Below are 24,876 nucleotides of genomic sequence, written 5' to 3'. Positions count from 1 at the left end.
CATAATTAATTCACATTGTTCAGTCCCTTATTCATTACTTGTAGGCATAATTTATTACCTATGTATGTAAATAAAATTCCATCACATAAGAAAAGAGTATTCGACCGTTAATATGAGTTACATTCGAATTAACAGTCAAATACTCTTTTGCCCAGTAAAGCTAATTAATAAAAGAGTTCGCATATGACGAACAACGTGACCAGAGCTGGCTTTGCCGAGGAAGATGACGAAATCTTGCTTTTCCCTTGCCACATTAACTCTTCGGTTTGAAGCCACGGATATAGTTTTCATATTTAGTTTATTAAACTAACATAAGTTCTTTTTCACATTGTATTTGATTGTTGGTAAGAATATGCAAAAAACAACGTGATCATACTTATTTATGTACCCACAACTTTTTGTAGGTATGTGGTAAATCATGAGTAACAGACATTTACAAAATAAAAGCCCCTTTGTTTCTTCCTAATGACTATGCGCACACGACGCGACGGGCCATGGTGAGGAAATGTACCTGAAACTATAAGTAGGTACCTAATTCCTCTCTAATCTACGCTGAAATATATCTCCTGACTACGCTCAAAACTCTTCCAGCAAATTCTACCCTTATATCTACAAAGAAGCCATATAAAGTCATTGATTCACGTGAAAGAATTACTTGTAAAGTCTACGCATACCAGACACTCGTGCAGAGAAACTTGGATTCAAAGCGTTTCGTTTCACGTGACTCTGAAACGTGGCCTGATGTTTTTAAATAGGACCATGTTGGTAAAAACGTGCCTTTACACATGATTGTAGAAATTAGGCAGTAATGTAGAGAGTGAATTAGTGCCTTAATGAGATAGACATAAGTGCTACGATGAAATAACTCGTAAGGTTAACGGTCGACACACAGGTTGAAAAATGTGTGTGAAAAAGCAACGTTCTCACTATTTCTTGGACTTATATAACCAACTACCTATAATTGAACCTTTTAAAGTCTTTGATTGATCATATTTTATTTATATTTTGAATAGGCACATGGACAACATTCGATAAACTGCCTGTACCTACCTCTAAATTACAAATACCTATTTAGTACCTACTCTATGGCGTCAGTAAGGGCTTTTTTTTTTAATTATACCTATGTAATAATTTGAAATAAATAATACAACATATTTTTTACACTCATTTATTGTTTACGTTTACATTTGTTGTATCTATGCTTCATGACTTTGGTTGAAATTATTCTATTTTTATAACATGATTTCAGTCGCATTTCAAAGAAGTTAATATTTAATTTCACAATATTTTGGTAAAAAAAACTAGGCCACTTTCAATTTTTACAGTTTCGACGACGATATTTCCGTTATGTTATTCTCAATCAAAACTATACAAAATCAAAACTGTATCGAAAAGTTATTGTATTAAGAACTGCATCGAATTCGCGCTCAAACGTGTTACTGTTGACACTCAATCGAAAACATAGTCAAATATCGTAAGAGATAATTGTTCACAAAATAGAAAATATTGACGAGGGACAATGTACCTAGGTATTTTGCATATGCATTTAACATTTTGCTTATTTTTGATTTCGACATCCACCGACCAAAAAATTAATCTTGATCTTCAAGATAATGTTGCAGAAGACAAGAGACCGTAGCATTAGTTTCTGGGAGCTACTAAAAAATAGGTTAAAATTCGGACATCCGTATATGTTCTTCTTTCAAACTGTAGCGTTTCTCCAGTAGACAAGTAACTACAATTATAAATCAGTTATGACGCCTCTTTAGCTTTATTCTTGCAAGGCTTGCAGACCTGACAGCCCTTGCAGCAACATACTCCGCCGGGACACTTGAACTTGCAAGGGTGCACGAGATACTCGTCACCGCACGCGTAGCAGCGACCCATGTTCAACATGTCCTCTAGATCGCATCTATGACAAAACATACATAAGCAACTTTAACTTAATTATGTACATATTGTTTATGTAGGTATAATATACTATACAGTATACAGCTGTTTTCTTTCATTTCACTCTTTTTAAACACTATCTACATCCCTTTTATTCTCATTTTCCTTTCCAGATTTCTTTAGAAATAAGCATTAGGGACCTTTGTTACCTGTCGTCTTTCTTTATTATGTGTGTGTACAAGAATTCGTAAATAAAATAAATAAATAAATTACTTTATGAAAACTGATGACAATAATAAAATTTGCAGTGTATGAGTATCGAGGTACTTATTCTGTCAAAAATCATGTGGATTAAATGAGTAGGTCCATAGTCCGGGTTTTACATTCGATAGTCCTTTGTTTAATTTGCAATATATCACTGATACCAAAACTTGTATTTTCCAGATATTTCTTGTAGGTATAACTGTTTATTATTGCATGTATTGTGCCTAACTTAAGTGATAAAAAGTGCAAATTATAGGTACTGTCACTAATATAATAATTGATGGTCAGTATTCATTGCAATATTAAGATAGTTACAATTTATCTCTGGCTTGTGTGTAACGATGTGTGTAATTGATCGGTCAAGAGCCCGTTATAACGGATTACAATGCGATTGATTGCATCGAAAAATAGACATTTGATATAGGTAGGTATCTAAAATTGCGATAATTTAATCTTGGTTTTCCACAATTTTCCAGGAGGTTACTCAACCAAACTTTTCAACTATGAAAGTTTCGATAAGGCAAAACCCTTCCACAATCACAATTGCCGATCCATATATTATTATATTTTCGATGTTCTTTATCTTCCGATTTCAATAACCTACTGCCTTTTGTACCTTAGTGTAATCCAAGAATCAGGCTAAACGTAAAGGGCTAACTAACCTGCTATCTTCAAGCAGTCTCTTCTCGGACTCGTTGAGTTGGGGTACCGCATACTCCACAATCCCACCCTTACTGACAGTGACTGGAGTCGCGCAATACTGCATGTCGTAGCACTTCTTAGGGTCATCCTGCTCAACTAGAGCGCTGTCGATGAACGTCGGCTTCTCAAATAAACCTGGGTCATTACAAAATAAAGTTTTCAATGGTAATTATATGCTGGCACATTTTGGTTGAGAGTTTTAGCTGAATTTCTCGAGCAGAAAACTTTTGACAGTTATTGAACCGGAAGGGAAGAGTGGACCCAATCGGAAAGTTTTTTTTTTGGAGTAAGAAACATTTACGCACCACTAAAATGCGGAAGGATTTCGTCAAACAGTGTTATAAAGATCGTATGCATAGTATAAAATAAGGAAAAAGAATACCTTTCATTAGGTTAACAACAAATCTGGCAGTCGAGAAGCCGATAGACAAGTGTCCCTGCTCGTTGTTACTCTTCACCTTGCAGATGATCTCGTCGGCCTCACGGACCAGACGCGTCAAGCAATCTGTCTGCGACTGGGAGAAAACAAAATTGCAGGATTGTGAATTTCTACCTTTATTTTTCTGTATAAATGAGCTAAGCATATTGTTCGAGGGATAATAAAAATAGAGCTTCTGCTACTTAGCCCTCCGCGTTGTTCGAAATCCATCATGATTGATTGAGATGAATTAGGTATTTGAATTATAAACACAAGATTAATTTGATTGATTTTATAAACGTGAAGATTTCAATGTTCACCTCTGTTAACAATCTGCACTACCTAAATGATACGAACCACGATCATACAATTTTAAACTCAACTTACTTGTGGGAAGTTGCTAGCTTTACCAGCTGAGAATACGGGGACCCTGGTGCATTTGCCCGTGCCACAAACTACTGGCAAGTTGCTGCTGCTGGGGTCAGCGCCCGTGATGGCACAAAACAGCTGATTGGCGCGCATGGCATTGATGGCATTCACGCCTAGGACTCGTCTTCTGTCGTACACTCGCGACATCTTTAGGGTCTGAGCATGAAAATATACCTAGCTTAGCTTAGAAATTACTGCGCCATATTAATGCAATGAGATGGCCTTTGAAAGTTCTTTTCTGGGTTAATTTTATATCAGCATTCAGCGTGTAACCCATTTTTGTTGTAGCCTTGTAGGTTAACATGCCTAAGATAAGTAGATACCTAAAGCTGCATCATAAAGCGACATGCGTAGGTTTTATCACATAAGACTTTGCCTTTAGATGCCGAATTTTGGAGTCATGGACAGATAAACATAATGATACACGTGATTTAAGTACTTCTATACATTCCGTTCACGTAGGTACAGTCAAAAAGATTCTCCAAAGAATACCAAATGTAACACCATTAACCAAAAATTGGCTAGTGTTTTTTCAGGAGTTTTTCATTTCATGACGCGCATACCCAAGATTCTTTCAACTCACATGAAGGCACAGAGCGAAGTTGCAGTCAACGGGCGGGGTCTGGACTGCCACTATAGCGTGGGGACAGAACTGCGCGATGGCGAGGGTCGCAGTGCGCACATGCTGCATGTTCTGGAAGAACAGATGCCGGTCCCAGGTGTTACAGCAAGGAGGCAGGAGGTACGCCCCGCCGCAGATCAGGACTACATCAGCTTCCTACGAAGGAGAAAGATACAGCAGTCTATTGTAAGTTGGTGAGGCTTTGCTATAAAAAAAAACTACCATAATTTCTACTCTCACGCGATAACAGATCTTGAAAAAATGGTGGTAATTAGAAAATTCTTAATACTCTAATAGGTAGATATCATATTAAATAACAGTGTTATCTTTTGAAGTAGCACTGCAATAAGAGATGAAATTACCGATAAGCACGATAAACTTAATCAGTGGTAGATACCTAACTACCTAAATTAGCTATCTGTGCTGATAGCAATAACAGGTACTTACTAGTAATGCGTCTTTGAGGAACATGCGACCTTGGTAAGCTTCGACCTCTGTGCTGGTGTCTATGTGAGCTAAGTCGTTGGCCACGCCGAGCACTCCGCGCTCCGCGAACTCGTCATACATGGCGAGTGTGCGAATGATCTTCTGCTGCTTGAGGAAGAGGCACGCGATGCGGCCCACGTCGCTTCCAGCGCCCACTACTGTTACCTAGAAAATGGGGGAAGCTGGGTTTCCTTTGATAAGATTGACTGTTGCAAATAGTCCTAAGCTGGACTGATTCATTGAGATCTAGTATCTATTTATTAGTGTTCGGCGACTTTCCGTGTTATTGTTCTTAAGCTACTACTGTAAATTCAATGTTCAGTACCATATAAAAAATATATGATTGTTCAGTACATCAACGTAGGACTAACTATAGGTACCTGGTGTACCAAGTGCTGATTTTGAAACTTGAACCTTTGCGAAACCACACGATAAATGTAAACAGTCCTACATCATTCAATATAACTACAAGCAGACTATCATTTATCAACCACAGACCTTCTGCGGAGGGACCCGGGGAACGGGACAGAATCTCTCGCACTCCATCTCAATCTTCTTTAGAGTATCAGATAGCACGAAGTTCTGATAACCACGCCTTGGCTGCTCCTGACTTCTCCTATATACTCTACCTGATGGAAACCCCAACCTCGCTTTTGAAAATGTACCAGGCATGAAAATCCGCCCTAAGATATTCGTTGGGCGTGACATTTTATTATTTGAAAAAGAAAACGGTATGCTAAAGATCTCTTCGTCTTCTCATCAGTTCTTGAACGATCACTAACATCAAATATATTTTTGACTATAAATTTTGATTTTATTCTTGCATTGTTTGTTACACTGACATTTTCCTGTACTGAATTGTGTTGGACAGCAGAAGTCATCGGTCATAGAGAAATTAGATTTTGAGTATTTAAAGAAAGAGTTTTCTTTCAGTTTTACTACTCTCTACGACCAGGATCGAGGCGCCGGGGAAAGAAGGGAGATGCCTCGCATATTCTATCAATTTGGTAAAAACCATTTACCAATTTCTTCGAATCTTGTTTTTTAAATATGATTATTTTTAGTTTACTTTCTATGTGTATGTGTTAACTTCAAATAGTAGGTACCTAAGGCTCTAGACAGACGAACTGCATTTCAACTGTAAAATGAAGTTCAAGGGCAGTTTGAATGCAGTTGACACGACTGCAATAGAAATTTGCAGTTGGCTTGCAGTTGAAATGCAGTCCGTCTGTCTAGAGCCTAAGGGTCGCGGCGCCGCACCGCGCCGCGCTCTTACATTTTCCGTGCTCTTACGGCCGCTGCCGGCCGCTGCTCTTTCAGTGGGAATTGACCCTAATAGATCCTAGACGGCAATTAAACCTCCTGTAGACCCATTACAGGGGCTTAAGAAACGTCAATGGCTAAGAGCACGTTTCCAAGAGAGGGACTTATGGGAGTCTTATAGGTCCAATTTGACAGAACCATCATTACGATCTTGTGGTTCATTTATTTTCTTAATCCAATTTCAAGGAACAAAATACATAAAAATAAAACAACAAATAGAACAGACATCAATTTAATAGATATAAGTTTCACCTATATATTATGTTTAACATTCATAATGATTATTATTATATTGTCTACCCATATACAGGCATACTTGTTTATGTATAGATACAACACGGAGGAATTAAAAATGACTAGAACTATAGAGAGTGAAAGCCGCCCAGACAACTTTACGTATCAACAGATTGTCGTACTTACGTTGCTAAGTACTGTGCGTACGGCATTGTGACGTCACAACCCAACGGCATTCATTACACAGAAATAAAAGGCCCACTATTCACTATGGCACCAACATGGAAGAGGAAAATTTTTAGTTTTATTTATTTTAATTGTACAATTGTTGAGATGAATAATTAGGATGTGTACATACGTATTTGTAACTTTCTTCGTGAAATTACGCCATGTTCCATGTGCTATAATGAACACGAGCCTTATTTTTTTTTACAGGAATCAGTACAAATAAGTTTTTAATAAACCTGTGTTTGCCGTTCAGTTGTAACAACACTTTTGGAACTTGAATTTCATGATACACACAACTCTTAAAATAAATCTATTGCGTAATTACAAACTGTTGACAACCTTCCAAATAATAAAATCTATAATAAATAACTAAGAAAACGGGACGTAAAGGTCTGTGCAAAATAAAGTGGTACAACAATATCAATACCGAAAACTGCCACAGTAATCATATCACACTAAATTGATACCATCACAAACCTTTCGGGTCAATACCACACCGTTCGACACACACCTTAATAAAAGTTAAACTTTATTGATATCTTTCTGGCACACAATTTACAAAAAAACCTTAATATAAACAGATCTTTGCTAAGATTCAATAAGTGCGACTAAAATCTATTAAAATATTAAATCAACAAAATAATTAACAACATCAACATTCCTTTAGACATTCATCAATTTCTCACAAAACATTATCTATGGTTACTTAAAAATGCCCGCGACACTTCAGTCGGTTATGTTAAAATTAAACATTTGAGAAAAACGTGTCGTTAAATTAAATATTATAATTAAACACACACATTATTTAAAAATAAATTGTCTTAAATATTTCGGATAGCTTATAATACTTGTCCCCTTATCGACAAGGCTCCAGCATTTATTCTCAAAACATTCCGAGACCCGAGTATGAACATTAACAATCAAACTATGTTTAATAAAAATAAAACAATCCAAATCACATTTTCTGCTATGCAATACAAATAGGTTTTTGTTTTAATAAAATGTATAGCTACCAATGTAATAATGACTCAGGAGTCCATTTTTATAAATAAGTAGATTTTTTAAATAATTTAGTACTTAGTATGTTCTTGTTAATTCATTGCGCAAGCCAAAAAAAAATACGTTAAAAGATTCTTCAAAATAAATATGTTATTAAATGCGTAAGTAGATATGCTTAAAAAAATAATTGATACTAGCTGCATTCAATGAAAATATAATAAAAACGTGTTTATAACATTCAGAAACGCCATTCCACTCTTTAGAAATTATAGGGTTTTGTATCACACAACATTATTTCAAACGAATGCATCCATTAACGGCAAGAGACGAATTTCGCCGAATTTACATCGCCAATAAAAATACGACCTATTTACTCAGATTAAGTTTTTGCCACACATATAAAGCCAAAGGTTACTTATTATAAAATATCTCGAATATAATTTCATTTCGGTGTTTAAAATTTCACAATTTGAAACAGACACGTCTTTTACGAGTAATGTTGCCAGATGAAAATAAAATTTACCCATCAACGTTTCATTTTACGCAGTGCCCGACGGCTCTCTACGGGGAAGTGAGACAGGGTTCTAAGACACCCACTGCAGCTCCGAATATCGAACATTTACAACTACCTCTCATTATATTCACAACCCGTCGCTAGTGACGCTTATTAAGTAGATCATAAGAAATGTGCCGATCACTTGTTTGTACTCCGCTTGAAAATGTTTGTGCTTGACGGAAGTTTACATCGTGTAGGGTTTTGTGAATTACGTTAAAATATTCAATGCTAAGCAATTTTAATTTGGTATAATATAAGTAAAGTGAATCGTCTTTTAATTCGGTATTCTGTAATTACTATCTCATGTTAGGGACCTTCGAATCAACATGTCTGAGCCTGCTAAAGAATTTGTCCTGCTTGAGTTAATAATAATTTAGAATATTAACCACAAAAACACGGTGTAAAATTATTGCAATAAGGACTATGCTGTGTGAGCTCGTCCTTACTGTTTGTCAAAATCTTAATCAGTAAAGAAAGCTAGAAAGTCTACGTAAGATTTATTTTGAACCTTACGCTTTTGGTAAACTACCAGACTGGGATTGATCGGACATGGAACCGGCGCAAAGAGTCTTGTAAATATAAAATCTCGTGACAGATTTTAACAATTAGTAAAAACAAGATGCTGTATATTCTCAAATCATTTCAAGCGGAGCGATTGTACATAGCTATCCTTAGAACTATAGCTATAGGTATATTACATTTTACAACGGTATGACCCATAACGCGTTTCAAGAGACATTACACTATCTAGAATTTACAGTAGATATAATTAAAAATTGTAAATATTTAGGAAACAACATCAAAAATATAGATTCTAAAATCGGTTTGAAAAATATAGGTTAGTCTGATGTCTGCATCGAAACATGGAAGAACAAGCTGAAAGTATAGCCTTGTATAATAAAGTAGAATAAATATTTGATACAAAACAATTCAGCAACTATAATGAATTATGTAAACTCGTCTAAAAGTCGACAATAACATCGAAAACTTATAAGATAGAAGCCGTAAGCAGGAAGGATCAATGAGAGTAGATTCAGTAGAAATGAGCAAACAAGATTAACAGCGTTAACATATTGCGTAACGTTTTGCTGCCTAGATAGAAAATTCGAAGACAGACGAAGAATTAAAACTATTTGGTTATGGGTGCGTCAGAGACCGCTCTGTATTGAATTTGTATGGTAAAATAGAAAGAAGTAAATATACAGCCTGCCTTATGACAACCCAGTATTAATAACAAAGGGCTGCAACAGATCACTAAACACACACAAACCGCAAAAGGCAAACCAATGCAGATTAAATACAGATCTATATATATAATTTATCGTAGCTTAGCTTACGACCTTACACCAACCGTTATATAATAATAGGATAGTCTAGAAATATATATATATTAGAATATACATAATCAGATAACTCTTTTAAAAATAAATAGTCAATATAAAATGTAACAAGTATACGAGTTTCACTTACGGACTATTTACCTAACAGCCGAGAGAATGCGGAGCCACCCGCCACATCACGCTATCGAAGCTGCAGTCGGATTACATACTACGAGATAACTCTGAACATCTACTTGGCTGAATCACGCGAACTTTAATCATTAATTATTATATTATAATCTATAATGTAGCCAAACACGGAGACCACAGCGATAGACTACACAAATAAATACTTTAAGCGGGACCGATAATATAATTAAGAATAAAATATATTAATATATCCTTAAATAGCCAATAAATATAGTATCTAAAAATATTGGGGCAATTTTGGGGCAGTCGTCCTACCCGGAGTTAGAGTTAGACTTCACGAAGGTAATACAAGACAAATCGAAAAATACATCAACGATTGGGAATTATCATTAAAATCCAAAACTGAAGAGAAGCTTAGGCCTTCTTGTGAAATAAAACACATGACAAGTGCAAGCTGCTGTGGTTCTAATACAGAACAGACGTGACCTACATCTTACCTAGAGACAATAATTTAATTACACAAGGCAAGAACAAGTCGTGTTTCACTTTAAACATCCGTATATCTACTCGTTACACTGATATTATTCTATCTACTATCTAATTCAATCATTTGTATCAACGAACGGGGATAACAATGCCAAAAACGGGTCATTAGAAGAGATATACTTATTAAAAATTTAGTTGTGGACGTCGGGAGAACGTTAAAATCGAGCTGATAAATTCAAATATCCGCCTAAACATCGATCGGATAGCATCCCTCACACATCCACCGCGCGGGATGCCACGCACAGGAAGGCCACTTGCTACAGCCCACAGCGCCACACCTACACTATCCCGCCTACGTGTGCCGACACCGCCCTACACTACCCTCCCACATCCAAGTGCCTACTGCTGATATCTAAAACGAATATTCTGTATTTACCACTGACTCTAAACTACGAACAACTTACAAAGTGTACAACTTCTCATTTGTGCATTAAAACGTAATAGTTTATTCATATAGGGCGATTTAACATCGCGTATTAAGCTCATTAGGTCGTGATCTAAACGAATACTATGTCGAGCTACCTCACACTCAGCCATTCCTTCAGTGCTACCGGGGAAGTGCCTAAACATTACGAACCTAATCATCACAAGTTTCCGATGGAAATCTAAATTAAACCCATATTTTATAATATCTAACACATTGATATTACCTCACACTCCTCAATATTAAATTTATCAACTATTGTGTCAAATACATACGTCATAGCAAAGACAGATCGATAAATATAGTCGAGAGATAGTAAGAGGTTCCCTGTTTCCATGTTTTACTTTCTTGTTTTATATCAGAATCATTTGTGACGTTATTATAAGGACTACTGAATATGAACACCATTTTATTAGTAGTGTTGTCACCGAACATTATGTTTGAATTAAGAATGTTATATTGCAGTAGTCTTTTCTGATAAAATAACTTGCCACAAATAACCCCAACGGTATCTAAAATTTATATTTTAACGATAATAAATGTATTATAAAGTAGATTTAAAAGTTAATAAATACGTGGGACCAAAAAACATTACATCCATGGCACTTATACCATAACTAGGTTTTTGTACAAGAAAACGTTTGATAAATACAATAAAAATAATGGCCACTCTCTTAGCTCGCTGACTAACGGCGAGTACAAAATATATCGAGAGCATCGTGCCATAGACGCCATATTATACAATATACCGCTAAACAAAACAACAGATTAGCTGTTACATGTAAGTAGAATCAAAATAATGGCCAGTTTCTAGTTTTAAAGCTTAGAAATACGCCCATGGCAAGATGCACTTTAAATGTATGACAAGGCAAGTACAATAGGTCAAGACTTAAAACCTTACTATAGATAAACTGCCTAATATCGTAAATCGACTAAGACTGTACAACACCTCGCCGTAGCATTACAACTAAACGAATTTACCTAAGTTTTGGCAACTACCATATTCCACTTATTCGGTACGGAAAGTGCATAAGTCAGTATATTAGCGATAGCCAAGTCATAAGTTAATATTGCACTATTTAGTTTCATGACGTGATCACTTTGGATACTTTTCTTTGTTGGCAACACTTTGAAAAGTGATATTAAGGTTTAAACAAAAGAACAACACTCAAATTGTTTGTTTTAAAGTGGATTGAATCAACACGAGCTGTCAAATTCATTGCAATGTTCAGAGAAAATGTATCCAAATGAACAAATGCCTTAAATCTATGTAGAGTACTGAATATCATTAAATATAATTTATTGCAAGTTTCGATCAGAGGAGACGGATGTAAATACTATTTTATACTATATTATTGCTGGTACTTATTTAATCAATTCGAATCACGAAAATGAAGTATTTATTACGAAACCACTACAGGAGAGAACAATTTTAATTATTGAAAAGTATGTACTGATATCATTTTCACGATAGCAATATTGATTGAAAAAGAAATATTTTAATGAACTGAAATATATTTTTGCTAAGACTAAACTACTAAAAACAATAAAGCTGCGTTACACATTCAAAAAATTCAGTTTTAAAGTTAGTTAGAATATTTTATGTATCGATAATTTAATATCGACAATAGCTACAAATGTACTGCACTATGAACAATATGCAGGAACAATATGCTATCATGAAAATAATAATAACCACTAATTTTAATCGAAACAAAATAGTGACGTTTCAAAACCTTACTCTACCAAGTTTATGTGTTAAAATCAGTAACATTAAGTACTTTGAGCCTATGAAAGCACCATTGAAATATAAACCTCTCTATTATTATAAATAAAACCCGTAATACAGTTACTTAGTTCCTCTAAAGAAGTCGCTATTGGAACTATTTAACTTTCCATAGCAGGAGGAAGACTTCTCTAACGAAACTTTATTTTCAAAAACTGTTAAAAGGTTTTCTATTAGAAAGACTTTTTTTATATATTTCTTTTGTAGTAAATGAATTAAAAGAAACACGTTGTTTTGAAGACTGCTCGTCGCTAATATCTAATGGAGGCGCTTGTCTAAGGCTGCGATTACTTCTACACGACACAAGCCTCTGATAATACTATTGGCAGTGAGTTGTAACTTAAATATCATATACATGGTGTTGTCATTGGCACATTACTTTAAAATTACCGGAATGAAAGTGACTAAGTGCCAAACGTTTTATTAAATACATTCGTCTGGAACTCTCGTATTAAAGAGGATTGTATCAAAACTACGCAAGGTTCGCGAACATTCTATTTGGTTTATGTAATTAACTATTGCTACTTGGGAACGCTTGTACACTACTGTAATACTATCTACTATAGTCTAAGGTCGTATTGTCTATCAGTAGTTGTGTCTGAAGCTTGTCTTTCGTGACTGACTAAATATATTTGGAGTTTCACTAGATCGGATCAGTGCAATGGCCCATTATCACTAATACCTAAACATTATTGGCGTTTTAATGACTAAGCGAAAAATGGAATGTTAATCTACAACCTACTGTTACTGACATCTGTTAGTACGATTAAACAATGCAAAAGAAGCCATTATACTTAATATGATAATATTCGATAATCATAGACTACACAGATGCTATATAAACCCACGTTAATATATTAATGTGTTGTGAATCAGTAAAACGCTCGTGATGTATTATTTTCGTACCTAATTTGTATTAACGAGTGCATTACAAAAGTTTAATGTCAATTCCAATAAATCAATCTATGAACCCTCAAGTTACATTGAATATTACAAATAAATAAATTTTAAAATCTCCACTCGAAACGCATTCACTAACCAGCAAATATTGGAATAACCATCATAAGAATCAATTTCATAATAATTTCTTTACAATATACGGAATTAATATAAGCTACGTCTACGTATAATATAAAGGAAGATCTATTAGTGAGATTGTACGAAATAATTAGGTACGAGATAGATAACGGAGTGAACAACCAGAGTTGTGCTTTAGATATGTATCGAGTAAGCCGCGGAGCCCGCGGCGCTGACTAGGACGTCGGACAAGCGACCAAAGCTCAACCGCTTAACACTAATTCAATTAAATGCAATACAATTCCCGAGACACACTACTTATCATTAAAGTATACTCTATTTTATTTAACAAACGAGTACTGAGTCGCATATCTCTCGCACAATTCATGTATTAACGGTGAGTCTGAAATTTTTGAGGCATTATTAATATCGAAAACTTCTATATACTGTAGTGAAAATTCAATTAATATTGTACCATTTTAATTTTTCTGACATCTGCTAAGCTTTCAATAAACAATTGCAACTTCCAAACAGCTTAGCTAATACTATATTTACATAAACAACCTACAACTAATATAGAGTTATACCATTTAACTATAGCGTTTGTTTAGAACGGATTTTTTTGTTCTTGTGAAGGAATATAGAGCCAGTGAAAGTGTTCAGTACTCGTTTGTTAAGAAAACACAGAGTATAGAATAGAGGACAATCTTATGGAGAAGTATTCGCGCTACCCTGGAGCCTTGGCGCGGGCGGGCTCGTGCTCGTGCGGGAGGCGATAATATCACAGATACCTGCGCGGCCCACGCCTGCTCTAGCCCTCCGCCGCGCCGCACAGCCGCTCCAGTTCCAATAGTTCCTGCAATACGTGCAACCCTAGTATAGTAAACTGTTCTAACGGCTATTGTCAATATTAAACGAGAATTATGGAATTAGTAGGATATCAGCAGGTGGTCATTAGGGTGTCAGCGTGAAGTCATTATGGTGTCATCATGACGTCATTAGGCCGTCAACATGATATCATTAGGCCGTCAACATGATGTCATTAGGCCGTCAACATGATGTCACTAGGGCGTCAACATGATGTCATTAGGGCGTCGACATGACGTCATTAGGCCATCAACATGATGTAATTGTGCAGGCAGCATGATGTCAGTAGAAAGTCATTGGGGTGTCAGTCGTTACGGTGTCAACTTGACATCAAAAGGAAATTGGTGGGGTGTCATCATGGTATGATTGTGGTGTCAGTAGGGTGTCAGCGTGATGTCAGTAGGTGCGTGCATACCTGGTCGCGGTGCTTGAAGAGCAGCTGCAGCAGCTTGTCGTGGTTGCGCGCGAGCTGCTCGCGGCGCGCGGCGTCCTTCTGCTCCAGGCGGCAGCACTCCGCCACGCCGCGCTCTACGGACTGAGGGGAGACGGTATTGTTACGTATTGACCAATACATATATCAGTTTAACCTTCTTAAACCTGTTTTATCTAACCGGCGACATTACAAAGTATTATTTTAGAATCACTTACATCTAAAATCTAGCCGGCAACATCGCAAACAATTACATTTGAACTCGACAAAGACTAGTAAAGGTCGGCCGAGGTGCGGACAGAGCTTGACTTCAAAACCACAAAGATATTCGCACACACGCAACAAACAGTCATAAGTTGCGGAAAGAACTTTGTAAACCAATTAGGTACTTTTTTACATATTATGTAATGGTGTAATTAGCAAAAAAAAACTATATTTAAAATTAGATAGTGAGAATAATAAATTACCTGCGAATGTATCTCTCGCTTTATTCTATTAATTTCGTCTTTATCTCTGTTGGTCTTCTTGGCTAACGCTTTGACGTCCTCCTTTCGCGAGTTCGCCAGCCTAGTTAGAACTTCTTTCTTTTCTGCTTCTAATAAATCCTGTAACAAAAAAAGAACGTCAGTCATTTTCTAATTATATATTTTTCATCAGTGCCATGACTAAAATGATAATCTAAGACAGTAAGATTTTGTTTAATTTTGTTGATTTCAAAACGCATAGGTATCCAACTTCTAGAAAACTCTAGAACTAAAGATCGTTTCCTTTCATTAAGATAGTTCGAAATAATTACAGGGACCCTGGTACACGCAAAAGAGATGAAATTTAGTCATCAATTAGTTATTTAATGACTTCCCACCTTCCGTAAGGCGATTCGTCCAGACCAAACACGCACCAAATCTAGAGCATAGTCAGCTTAGTAGTTGTGCTGTACAAATTCATAGATATAACTTCGCCAACCGTCGTTTTGCAGCCTAAAACAAAGTGCAGTATCCAGTACATACCGAAAGCGCCTTCATCTGCTGATGATGATCAGCTCGCACGTGTTTCTCTAACGCAGCGTACACCGCGTGGTGGCACTTGAGCCTCAACTCACGTTCCATCGCGAGGAACTCGCCGCAAGATTCCTCGGCGCTTGCGTGAGCGTCGCTACTCCTGGAATATAATAATTACATTAATATAAAGAAAGAAAAGTCAATTATATATATTGACACTCCATCTTCCTGCCCTGTTCCCAGTCATTTGGTGTCGGCGCAATATGTATTTTTCATCCATACCTCTCTGTCAGACGTCATACTAATCCACTTCCTTCTAATTGATGTCCTCTTTCTTTATTCATATTCTCTTTTCTTTCTTTCATATTGACACTCCATCATAAGTTTATATTATAAGAAAATAAACTTGCAAGCGCCTACCAGGGTACAGGCTACATGCTCATATCGAAAAGATCAGACATATTGAATTGGTTAAATAATTCAAAAGGTATTGTTTAAGATCACCTGTTATCATCTTTAAACCTATATTTGTATTTCAGTTAGTTTATTGTCTTATCGGGCGACAAATAAATGCATTCTGGGAATTCCTCTAAGCACAAGGAAAAAAACTTTAATACATCCTAATTTTAATCAATAGGTACCTAACTATGGACACTTACATATTTTTCGAAGACAGTCTTTTAACAAGTTTGTTGCTAACGTAAAACTTGGAGGTAGCCGGTTTCTTTTCCTTATCGAACTTGCGCCGGAGTGCGTCCAACTTTCGCGCCAACTCCGCTTGTTTCTCGCGAACAATCTTCATAGATAGGAGATTCTCTAACGTTTCTTGTAACGATTCATCCGACGTACCATTTGTTTTACCCTCTGCATCTAAAAATAAGGGAAAACATGAATATGTTTTATAGGTAGCCAGAAAAAATGTAAATACCTATGTCGTTTAGTTTGGTTATTAGGAGAATTTGTAATTTTTGCATCAAAACAGGTCCTGAATTACCTAGAATTTAATGAATTTTAAGTTCAATGGCATATTGAGGAAGGAAATATGTAAAATGTCAGACGAATATTTGACATCCGCAGAATGCATTAGACGAAAGATGTTTTACCCGTTCGAGTTGGCGAAACCAACTCGAACGGTAAAACATCATCGTACGTATATTCGTCAGGTCGGATTAAAGACTATTTAGTTGCTTACTTTTATCGACGCAAAATTTTGTTTCAACGATTTTCAAGACAGTGAAATAATGTGACACAAAGTATAAGCACGTAAGTCCCTACTTTTTTAATATTAAGAAAACTTTGAAAATTATATAACGGAATATTAATTTTCATTATATTTACATGTATAATAATTGATTAATTGATAGCCCCAGTTTCAGATGAAAAGGTATGAATTAGCATTCTAATTTTTTAAATTAGAGATATAATAGTACATAGACACATGACAAGCAACTATTCGAACCCATGAAACGCAGCGAACCTATCTAACTACTCACTATCACTATCTTCACTATACCCACTATCCTTATTGTCCTCACTATCCCCACTACTCAAGCTACTTAGACTACTATCACTACTGTCATCCCTACCATGTGAGTTCTTGTCATTGGGCGGCAACGGCGACGGTATGCTGGTGCTCTCGGTCTCGATGAACTTCTTCGTCTCCATTACAGCTTCCTTCAGGGGACTGCCGTCCGGAGCGTCTTCTACTTTGATCTGCGAAATTATTGAAAATATTAAAATAATCTCAAGATTGCACAAAGAAATGGCTACAAGTCTTGAAAGGATTGCATTTATTCGTATTATGCAGACGTAAGGCGACTTAACCTAGACCGACAATCGATTGAAATGTGTCTCGCGTCCATATTCATGTCTGCTGTAGGGATTTTAAACCTTATTGATCTAGTAATAAAGTTGTCCGGGCGGACTGCTGAACTGATGGTCAAGGGGTCGATTCCCGGTACGGTCAACATTTGTGTGATGTGATGAGTATGCTTGTTGGGTGTGGGCTTTAAAATATGTATTAACTTTGAGTTTGACTTACGGGATGTGGCAGGGAGCGTCGCTCTGGCCGCTCGGGGCTGTCGGCAGCCCGCTTGGGGCGGCTGGGCTGCGCGTCACTCGGTACATCAGTGTCTTCCGTCAGCTTAGCTAGTTGGTGTTCACGCTTGTCCAACTCGCTCTGGTATTTGATGGGGTTGGCCAGCGCTTCTGCGAGTTCTGACAGCCGGTCTGGTACGTAGTCCTGAGAAAGATAAAATTGTTATTAGTTTTTCAATGAGGGACTGTAACATCGATGTGATTACTCTCTCGTAAGTTGAATCCCGGAACGAGTCGAAAATGGTTTGTTGATTTTAGAAACTTTCACAAAACAGCCTGGAGTTTAGATGCTGGCGGTGTTAAAAACCCAGTACTACCGTACCTGGAGGGGAACGTAAAACTAAAATCCCCGAAAGCTACGTAAGAGCCCGTCAGGCGACTTGAAAAAACTCTGACACTAGGGTTCGTTAAGTGATTAAACCTGCTGCTGAATCGAAGAAAATTTCAATTATATAACGTACAACATTATTTGCAATGCTTCCTTCACTTACCTTAACAACAACAAGTAACAACAAGCTCCCCGGCAGAGGCAACCCGAGCTCGGTGCGCAGGTTGACGGACCGGTAGCCGGGACACAGGCCCAGTACAGGCAGCACTCGGTGCCCCAGCAGTCGCCCGCTCTCCTCGTGGGCTGCTATGCGAAGCATCGCTAGTTCTGGTAACACCACCTGTAGACAATATACGTCGTACATTAATGCTGTTGCTGGAAATGTGTGTCCGTGGGTCTTTGACCGTCGTCTTCAATATTTTTTTTATATTTTAAAGCAAGGACAACAATTTTCTGTAGGTAAGCTTAAAAAACTAAACTAGAGGAGTTTCTAGGGCCCTTCTTCTCAGCAGCAGAACTACAGATAATAGAGAAGGTTGAGCATTATCTTTTATTTTGACATTCGAAAAGTGCTGACAAAACAAATGCTTTTAAGTTTCTTCCAAAGCGGATGAAACACGCAAGGGCAAAGCTATGCATAGGTAAAATTCATGCCGTATCCATCAATTATAACTTTTAATTCCACCAATTATAAGTAGTTCGCTATTTGATTGCGCCTTGGCCGCGACTAATACTTACCATTCTTAATACCATGGTATACGGCGATCACCCATTTAACTAATAGAACCACACCTTAATTACTTAAAACACTGTTCCTAATAGGTCCTACAGAAGAAGTTTTATATAGCTTACTTCACGTGTTCTACTGAAAGTTATATCAACGTAATGATGATTGGTGTGGAAAGAAATGTTGCGTAGTTTAGGGTACTAGCCTACTTATATCCATAAAAAAATACTCATAAAACCGGTAATCACAAAATACAAATACAAATGACAAATATTAATCTGATTTGAATTAGAAATAAATGCCTAAAGCAATGCAAAAAAAAAAAGCTTTATAATTTAGGTCAAAACTATTCCTGTGCGTAATTGTTTCATTAATTCTAATTGCGATACGTACGACCAAACTGAATACGTGCCAAATTTATTTGACAGCGAAAAAAAAGAAACAATATTGAGATATCTGAGACCAAAAAAAATAACCTTGACGATGCTGAGCGACTTCTTGCTAATCGAATGACTAACGCTTAAGCTTCGGATGTTTTCCGCGTACAAACTTTTCAATGTAAACCATACGCGATACATTGCTTCTCACCCAGCGTTTAAAAGGTTTCTATTGTACGAACAAATCAAGGTTAATGGTCATTGTCGATAAAAACCGAAACATCGAGCAAACACCTGTGAAATGCGCAATTACCCGCTTTTTACCGAACATCCGGTAGTAATGTAATTACCGTACAATGCATATTGTATAATTCATACGTTTGAAGGAATAGAAAACCATTTAAAGCAACGATCGAACGAGTCGATTATCTACCTATTGCGTTACGGAAAATCGTGTTTAGAGTCACGTACAGCTATAAAAACTTAAGGCCTAAAGCGTATGAGTTAATTTGCAAAAAGCATGTTTTTGATTATATTGTGAAAAGGTAAGATTTTAAAGATTTGATTTGAAGAGTAGTAAAAGAATAAGCCCTATTCCATAGGTGTCAAGCGTACTAAACCATTTACACCTATTCATTCAATAGAAACAACCGCTCAGCTGATCACGTAAACACGCATAAATTCACACGTAACCAAACCGCGGAATGGGTTATTAAATTTATTATCCCTATACATTATTAGTGGAGATTTCAAACAATCCTTAATTGCAGTCACTCGTTAAGTCAATCAGTGACTTTGTAGTCACGGCATTGTGTCGGCGCCGGCGCACCGGACTGACGTGTAAACAACGCCAACTCGAGCCATATGGCGGGATTCAAAATCAAACAGAAACATGTGTATAATATTATTGTTCTGCGGTTCAATGTGTAGCGAAAATCGATCGAAAACTTCAATGAAAGGCAGAAGACACATTTTCCTTATTTACGTGTCAGCTGTTTTCTCTAGAAATTCATTCAACGACTACGTCATCGGAGGCGTTTATGAAATTAATTAATTCATTATAAAGCCGCCATAGTAACAGTAATAAATAAAGGACAATGTAAATAACTATAGTTCGGCCATTCAGAGAATGCGTTCCTGACACGTCGCGATTGAACTGACGACGTAACTTTGCAATGGCGTTGCAGTTACGATAAAAATATTTTTGCTGGTTGTTTACCGTTTTAACAATTGAGGAGCATTAAAACAACATTATTATATCAATAATCAATGAATGTAGTTACGTCGTCAGTTCAATCGCGACGTGTCAGGAACGCATTCTCTGAATGGCCGAACTATAAAATTACTGAATTTCTACGTCATTCGTGGTGACGTCTGTACGTAACTCGCGTGCATTGTACTCTGCAGAACTATGTAGGCACCCATAACTTAACTGTTCTTATATAACAATAAAGAACATTATATTTACTGAGAATTTAATAAACTCCACAAATGTGTAGCATTTATGACTGGCATCATGTGAACCGTAATACAGTGTGAGTGTGATACTTTAACAGAAATAAAGCTTTGACAAATTGCAAAATAGACTTTAACACCCTAAAATAAGGTCCAAAATCCTACCTTCTTAAAAACAAAAGGCTCCTCCCCATACACGGGGTTGATGCCGTTATTCGGGGCTACTCTTGTCCGGAACTTCTTGCGCACTGTGTCGGCGGGTAGACCGAACATGTCAACTTCTACGTATGTGCCGCATCGCTTGGTCATTACCAGTTACAGACAATATGCCCGAAGAAAACGTCAAAAATTGAAAAATAGACCTTAAAATAAGCTTCAAAATCCTACCTTCTTAAAAACAAAAGGCTCCTCTCCATACACAGGATTAATGCCGTTATTCGGGGCGACTCTTGTCCTGAACTTCTTGCGCACTGTGTCGGCGGGTAGACCGAACATGTCCACTTCTACATATGTGCCGCATCGCTTGTCAGTTAGCAGTTGTCCTGAGAGGACCGTGACGGATAGTGTGCCGGCGATAATGCCGTCGACTGTACTTTCTGCGAAGGGATCGAGGCGCCGATCCTGGAAAAAAAGTAGGGGGTTGAAATAGATTAGGGGTGAACATTTATTTATATCATAGTGGTCTTGCATGTATTTATCGCTCTTTCTCGCCCCTCTTCTTTTTAGTAAACATGGCAATGTTTATTATAGTTTTCGATGTTTATTACAGTTTTTCATAGATTTTACTGTATGAAGATTTCCATGACAACAGGTCGTTAAAGGTGAATTCGAAAATTAAGTTCAGATTTTCTCTTTAAGGTTTGAGAATAATAAACGAAACCAAAACATTTTCTTATAGAATTTATTTTTTTAAGGATTTTACATATAGGAGTTTACATATTACTCACCTTTCTCCTCATAAACTCAGGTTTCAGCAGATATCCACATCGCCGGTTGTATTCATACGTGCCCAAATTGAGTTGCATCGCCAAATCCAACGTTTGATAGTTGAGCGCCACCAACTGACAGCCGGCGTTCCAGAAAACCTGCCACACATGGACTTTATAGCTAGAAGATTCTAAGAAATAACTAAAATAGACTGTTTCTTAGAAAATTATTATCATTATAGTTCGGCCATTCAGAGAATGCGTTCCTGACACGTCGCGATTGAACTGACGACGTAACTTTGCAATGGCGTTGCAGTTACGATAAAAATATTTTTGCTGGTTGTTTACCGTTTTAACAATTGAGGAGCATTAAAACAACATTATTATATCAATAATCAATGAATGTTATAATTTTGTGCCAAACTGAGTGTCAAATAACTTGGTAAACAATATTTTTCTAAATCTATACTGCGCTATTACAAGGTTATGTCAGCGGTTTATATTTTGTAGTGCTGTGCTAAAAATAACAGGCAAGTATCGTAATCTGTTCTTATACAGTTATAATATAAAATAATACGTTTGGATTTTCTTTTTAAGAATTGGAAAATAATGGACTATAAGACTTAATTATAACGTTTATGAAATATAAAAATAAAACTATGACCAAACCGCATTTTTATACTTAGATTAAAAATGGTAACCCCAAATGGCGTTATGGGCCGCCATTTTGTGACGCTAAAACAGTCGTCCGTTGTCGTTTCGTGCGCATAGACCACGTTTTTCAAGTGTTTTCGATCTGTTTTTATTTGATTACCCGGCTTTTGTTAGACCGAGATATCAGGATTGATTCTGTTATTGATAATAATATAATTATACATGTAGGCGAACATGATGATGAAGACACCACCTCCTCAAGCAAATCGGAGTCTGATTAATATTCTGTTCGCACATTCAATTCAATGTACTTGTAACAAAGAATAAATAAAACAATTTTATTATATGAATATTACCTTTTTTTGGTTTCCACTTAAATAACTAAAATATAAAACAAATGATTCCGCCAATTTAAAACGAAAATAATCTTAAAATAATGCGGCGGTTCATTTTGAAGGAACGGTAACGAACTCAGTGTTATGTTGTGCCCATCACTAGTCGTGACTAACTGATAGGCGTCAGGAACGCATTCTCTGAACGGCCGAAGTATAGCCGAGCGATCGAGAAATCAATCAAACTAAAAGGCTATCAAAGATATAGCAGTTAATTAGTTGGAAAACGATGTTGTTTGCAAAGTAGTCTATCGACACGAATTGCTATTTTTGTGTCCTAGAAATTGGGTGAATAAATACTAACGTAGGTGTCTATTTTTTCAATAGGCTTTCTTTTGAATGACCATTATTTTTTTTCTGCTTCGTAATTTTCAACATTTTTCATTTACTAAATTCTTATCGCAAAGACTAAAAAGTCTGGCCTAAAAGAAAGCTACATGACATGTTCCAAATTCAAAAGTGACGTTACTTTACCTGTGGCATAAAGTTCGAGGAGTCAAACCGAGTTCCCGCCGGGTAGACTCTCGACAGCTGATGTTTGTTGTAGTTCACGAACTCGATGGGCCGTTCCTTCAGCAGCGTAGTCGCTTGTTTCTCGTCGAACGACGACATCTCGTAGAAACGGTTCTTTTCTATACATTACAGTCTATTTAGTTAGCGTGTCGTACTACTGGGCTTGGAAGAAGATTAATGTACATAGTCTTGACCAGCACCCTAATTATGTAGCTCGATTTATTTGTAGTTTTGTTTTTCACTGTTCAATGATATATATTGCGTTGTCACAAATTATCACACATATGCAGCAATGTATATCAAAATATTTTTTAAAGGAATGGTAATTTAAATTATTAGGGTGCCAGTATGAATGTTATAAAAATATAAGTAAGTACTCAGTTCAGTCAACTAACCAAGTCTGGACTCTTGCGCTTGGTACACCGCACAATAGCATATAAGAAGCGAAACAAAACAAAAAAGGGGTGCAAAATAAAATAAAAAGTTTATACTAACTGTCGGCATTCTCGAAGGAACTGAAGTGTACAGGTTGCACGTAGTTGACTATGGCAGAGATTTCTGCGGCCGCGTGGATCCGCGGGCGTCCTCCACGACCTACACTTATAGCAATAAAAACAAGCTGCTCACTCTCGGCCCGAAAGGGAGAAGCTCCAACTTCCCCTTACAACCTAGCGTTTATTTACAGGTGGCTACAACTAGACTACCCTAGATAAGTGTGCAAATGTTCAGCAGCCAGGAGGTGTGTAATTATGGGGACTTTGAGGCCTGAGGCCGACATCTAACTACGACATGTCATATAACTCACTCTCTGAGTTCTCGAAGGAGCTGAAGTGTACGGGTTGTACGTAGTTAACGAGCGCGGATATTTCTGCGCCCGCGTGCGTTTCACGCGCGTCCTCGCCGACAGCGCTGTCGACGCCCCCCGCTTCCTCTTCGCCCGACGAACTTTCTGAGTCCGAAGATTCTGATGACCCTTGTCGCGTTAACTGGAGGCAAACAATCAATTGAAAAAGTCCCCAGTAGATAATAAATTAAAAGCAAATGGCACTGTTATCTTATATGCGGTTGCACGTGTCATGAGAAAGCAAATTCCAACTTCATCCTTCGGATTTCAGTCTATCTCAATAAATAAATACCAAGATGAATCGGTACAGCTGTTTTACCTTGAGCGTACACGTGGCAGAATGAAATAACCCATGTTTTCATTTTAAAAATGTCTTGAACTCATAAATTGAGACACTGAATTTGAGATCTCAAGCAGAATGTCGTTACGACAGAGAATAAATATCATTAACGACATCAATAAATCGTACTGAAAAACTTTCTACATTCTGCACCAACTATGTATTCTATTCTAATATCACAAGGAAGCGTGCAAAAGATTTTCACATTTATATTATGTTTGATACGCAGCCAAAAATTCGCTTTCGCTAAATAAATAATGGGGTCATTTCATGTTGATAGCTATTAGTTTAATGATTAATTTCGAAAAAATATTCTGTGCAAAACTGAAGGAATATGCAGTCGATAATAATAACAAAAAAGCTTTCAATGAGCAGTTTCAGATATCGCAATCTGTATTAAAAGTGAACATGTATTTTTTGAGTACAATGACGTCAAGAGTGATATTTAATTGAACAAAGCCAAATTGATTAGCATACGAGTTCTATAATTTGTAGAAGGGTCTTTTTTATATTTTCAAGTGCTCAGTATCACAAC

At 36.8% G+C, this 24,876-nt stretch overlaps 2 protein-coding genes across 3 annotated transcripts in view; both read right to left on the bottom strand.

Moving 5' to 3' along the window:
* Positions 1-1,152: 1,152 nt before the first annotated feature.
* Positions 1,153-5,618, bottom strand: LOC124630130 (malate dehydrogenase-like). Its single transcript, XM_047163866.1, has 7 exons — positions 5,310-5,618; positions 4,773-4,976; positions 4,287-4,481; positions 3,662-3,859; positions 3,239-3,371; positions 2,817-2,991; positions 1,153-1,912 (listed from the first exon to the last, which is right to left on the bottom strand). Exons 1-7 carry the CDS (start codon positions 5,517-5,519, stop codon positions 1,753-1,755), a joined length of 1,275 nt encoding a protein of 424 aa, XP_047019822.1. The 5' UTR covers positions 5,520-5,618; the 3' UTR covers positions 1,153-1,752.
* Positions 5,619-6,350: 732 nt separating this feature from the next.
* LOC124629557 (1-phosphatidylinositol 4,5-bisphosphate phosphodiesterase classes I and II) overlaps positions 6,351-24,876 on the bottom strand; it is a 42,833-nt gene continuing 24,307 nt past the window's right edge. Inside the window, exons 10-22 of one of the 2 annotated variants that reach the window (XM_047162998.1) lie at positions 23,963-24,143; positions 23,653-23,751; positions 23,119-23,276; positions 21,620-21,757; positions 21,060-21,293; positions 18,277-18,453; positions 17,730-17,930; positions 17,275-17,401; positions 16,348-16,558; positions 15,698-15,848; positions 15,158-15,295; positions 14,676-14,795; positions 6,351-14,249 (exon numbers count right to left, since the gene is read on the bottom strand). In XM_047162998.1, the coding sequence (XP_047018954.1) occupies positions 14,205-14,249; positions 14,676-14,795; positions 15,158-15,295; positions 15,698-15,848; positions 16,348-16,558; positions 17,275-17,401; positions 17,730-17,930; positions 18,277-18,453; positions 21,060-21,293; positions 21,620-21,757; positions 23,119-23,276; positions 23,653-23,751; positions 23,963-24,143 (1,980 nt within the window). In that variant the 3' untranslated portion in view covers positions 6,351-14,204. The remainder of the gene's footprint in view (positions 14,250-14,675; positions 14,796-15,157; positions 15,296-15,697; positions 15,849-16,347; positions 16,559-17,274; positions 17,402-17,729; positions 17,931-18,276; positions 18,454-21,059; positions 21,294-21,619; positions 21,758-23,118; positions 23,277-23,652; positions 23,752-23,962; positions 24,144-24,876) is intronic. The other variant, XM_047162999.1, reaches the window with a different exon arrangement.

The sequence above is a fragment of the Helicoverpa zea genome, chromosome 4 (genome assembly GCF_022581195.2).
Source record: "Helicoverpa zea isolate HzStark_Cry1AcR chromosome 4, ilHelZeax1.1, whole genome shotgun sequence".
In the NCBI taxonomy this organism is placed as follows: Eukaryota; Metazoa; Arthropoda; class Insecta; order Lepidoptera; family Noctuidae; genus Helicoverpa; species Helicoverpa zea.
The sequence above is the reverse complement of the archived record's forward strand: the minus strand, read 5'-3'. Positions and strand labels throughout refer to the sequence as shown.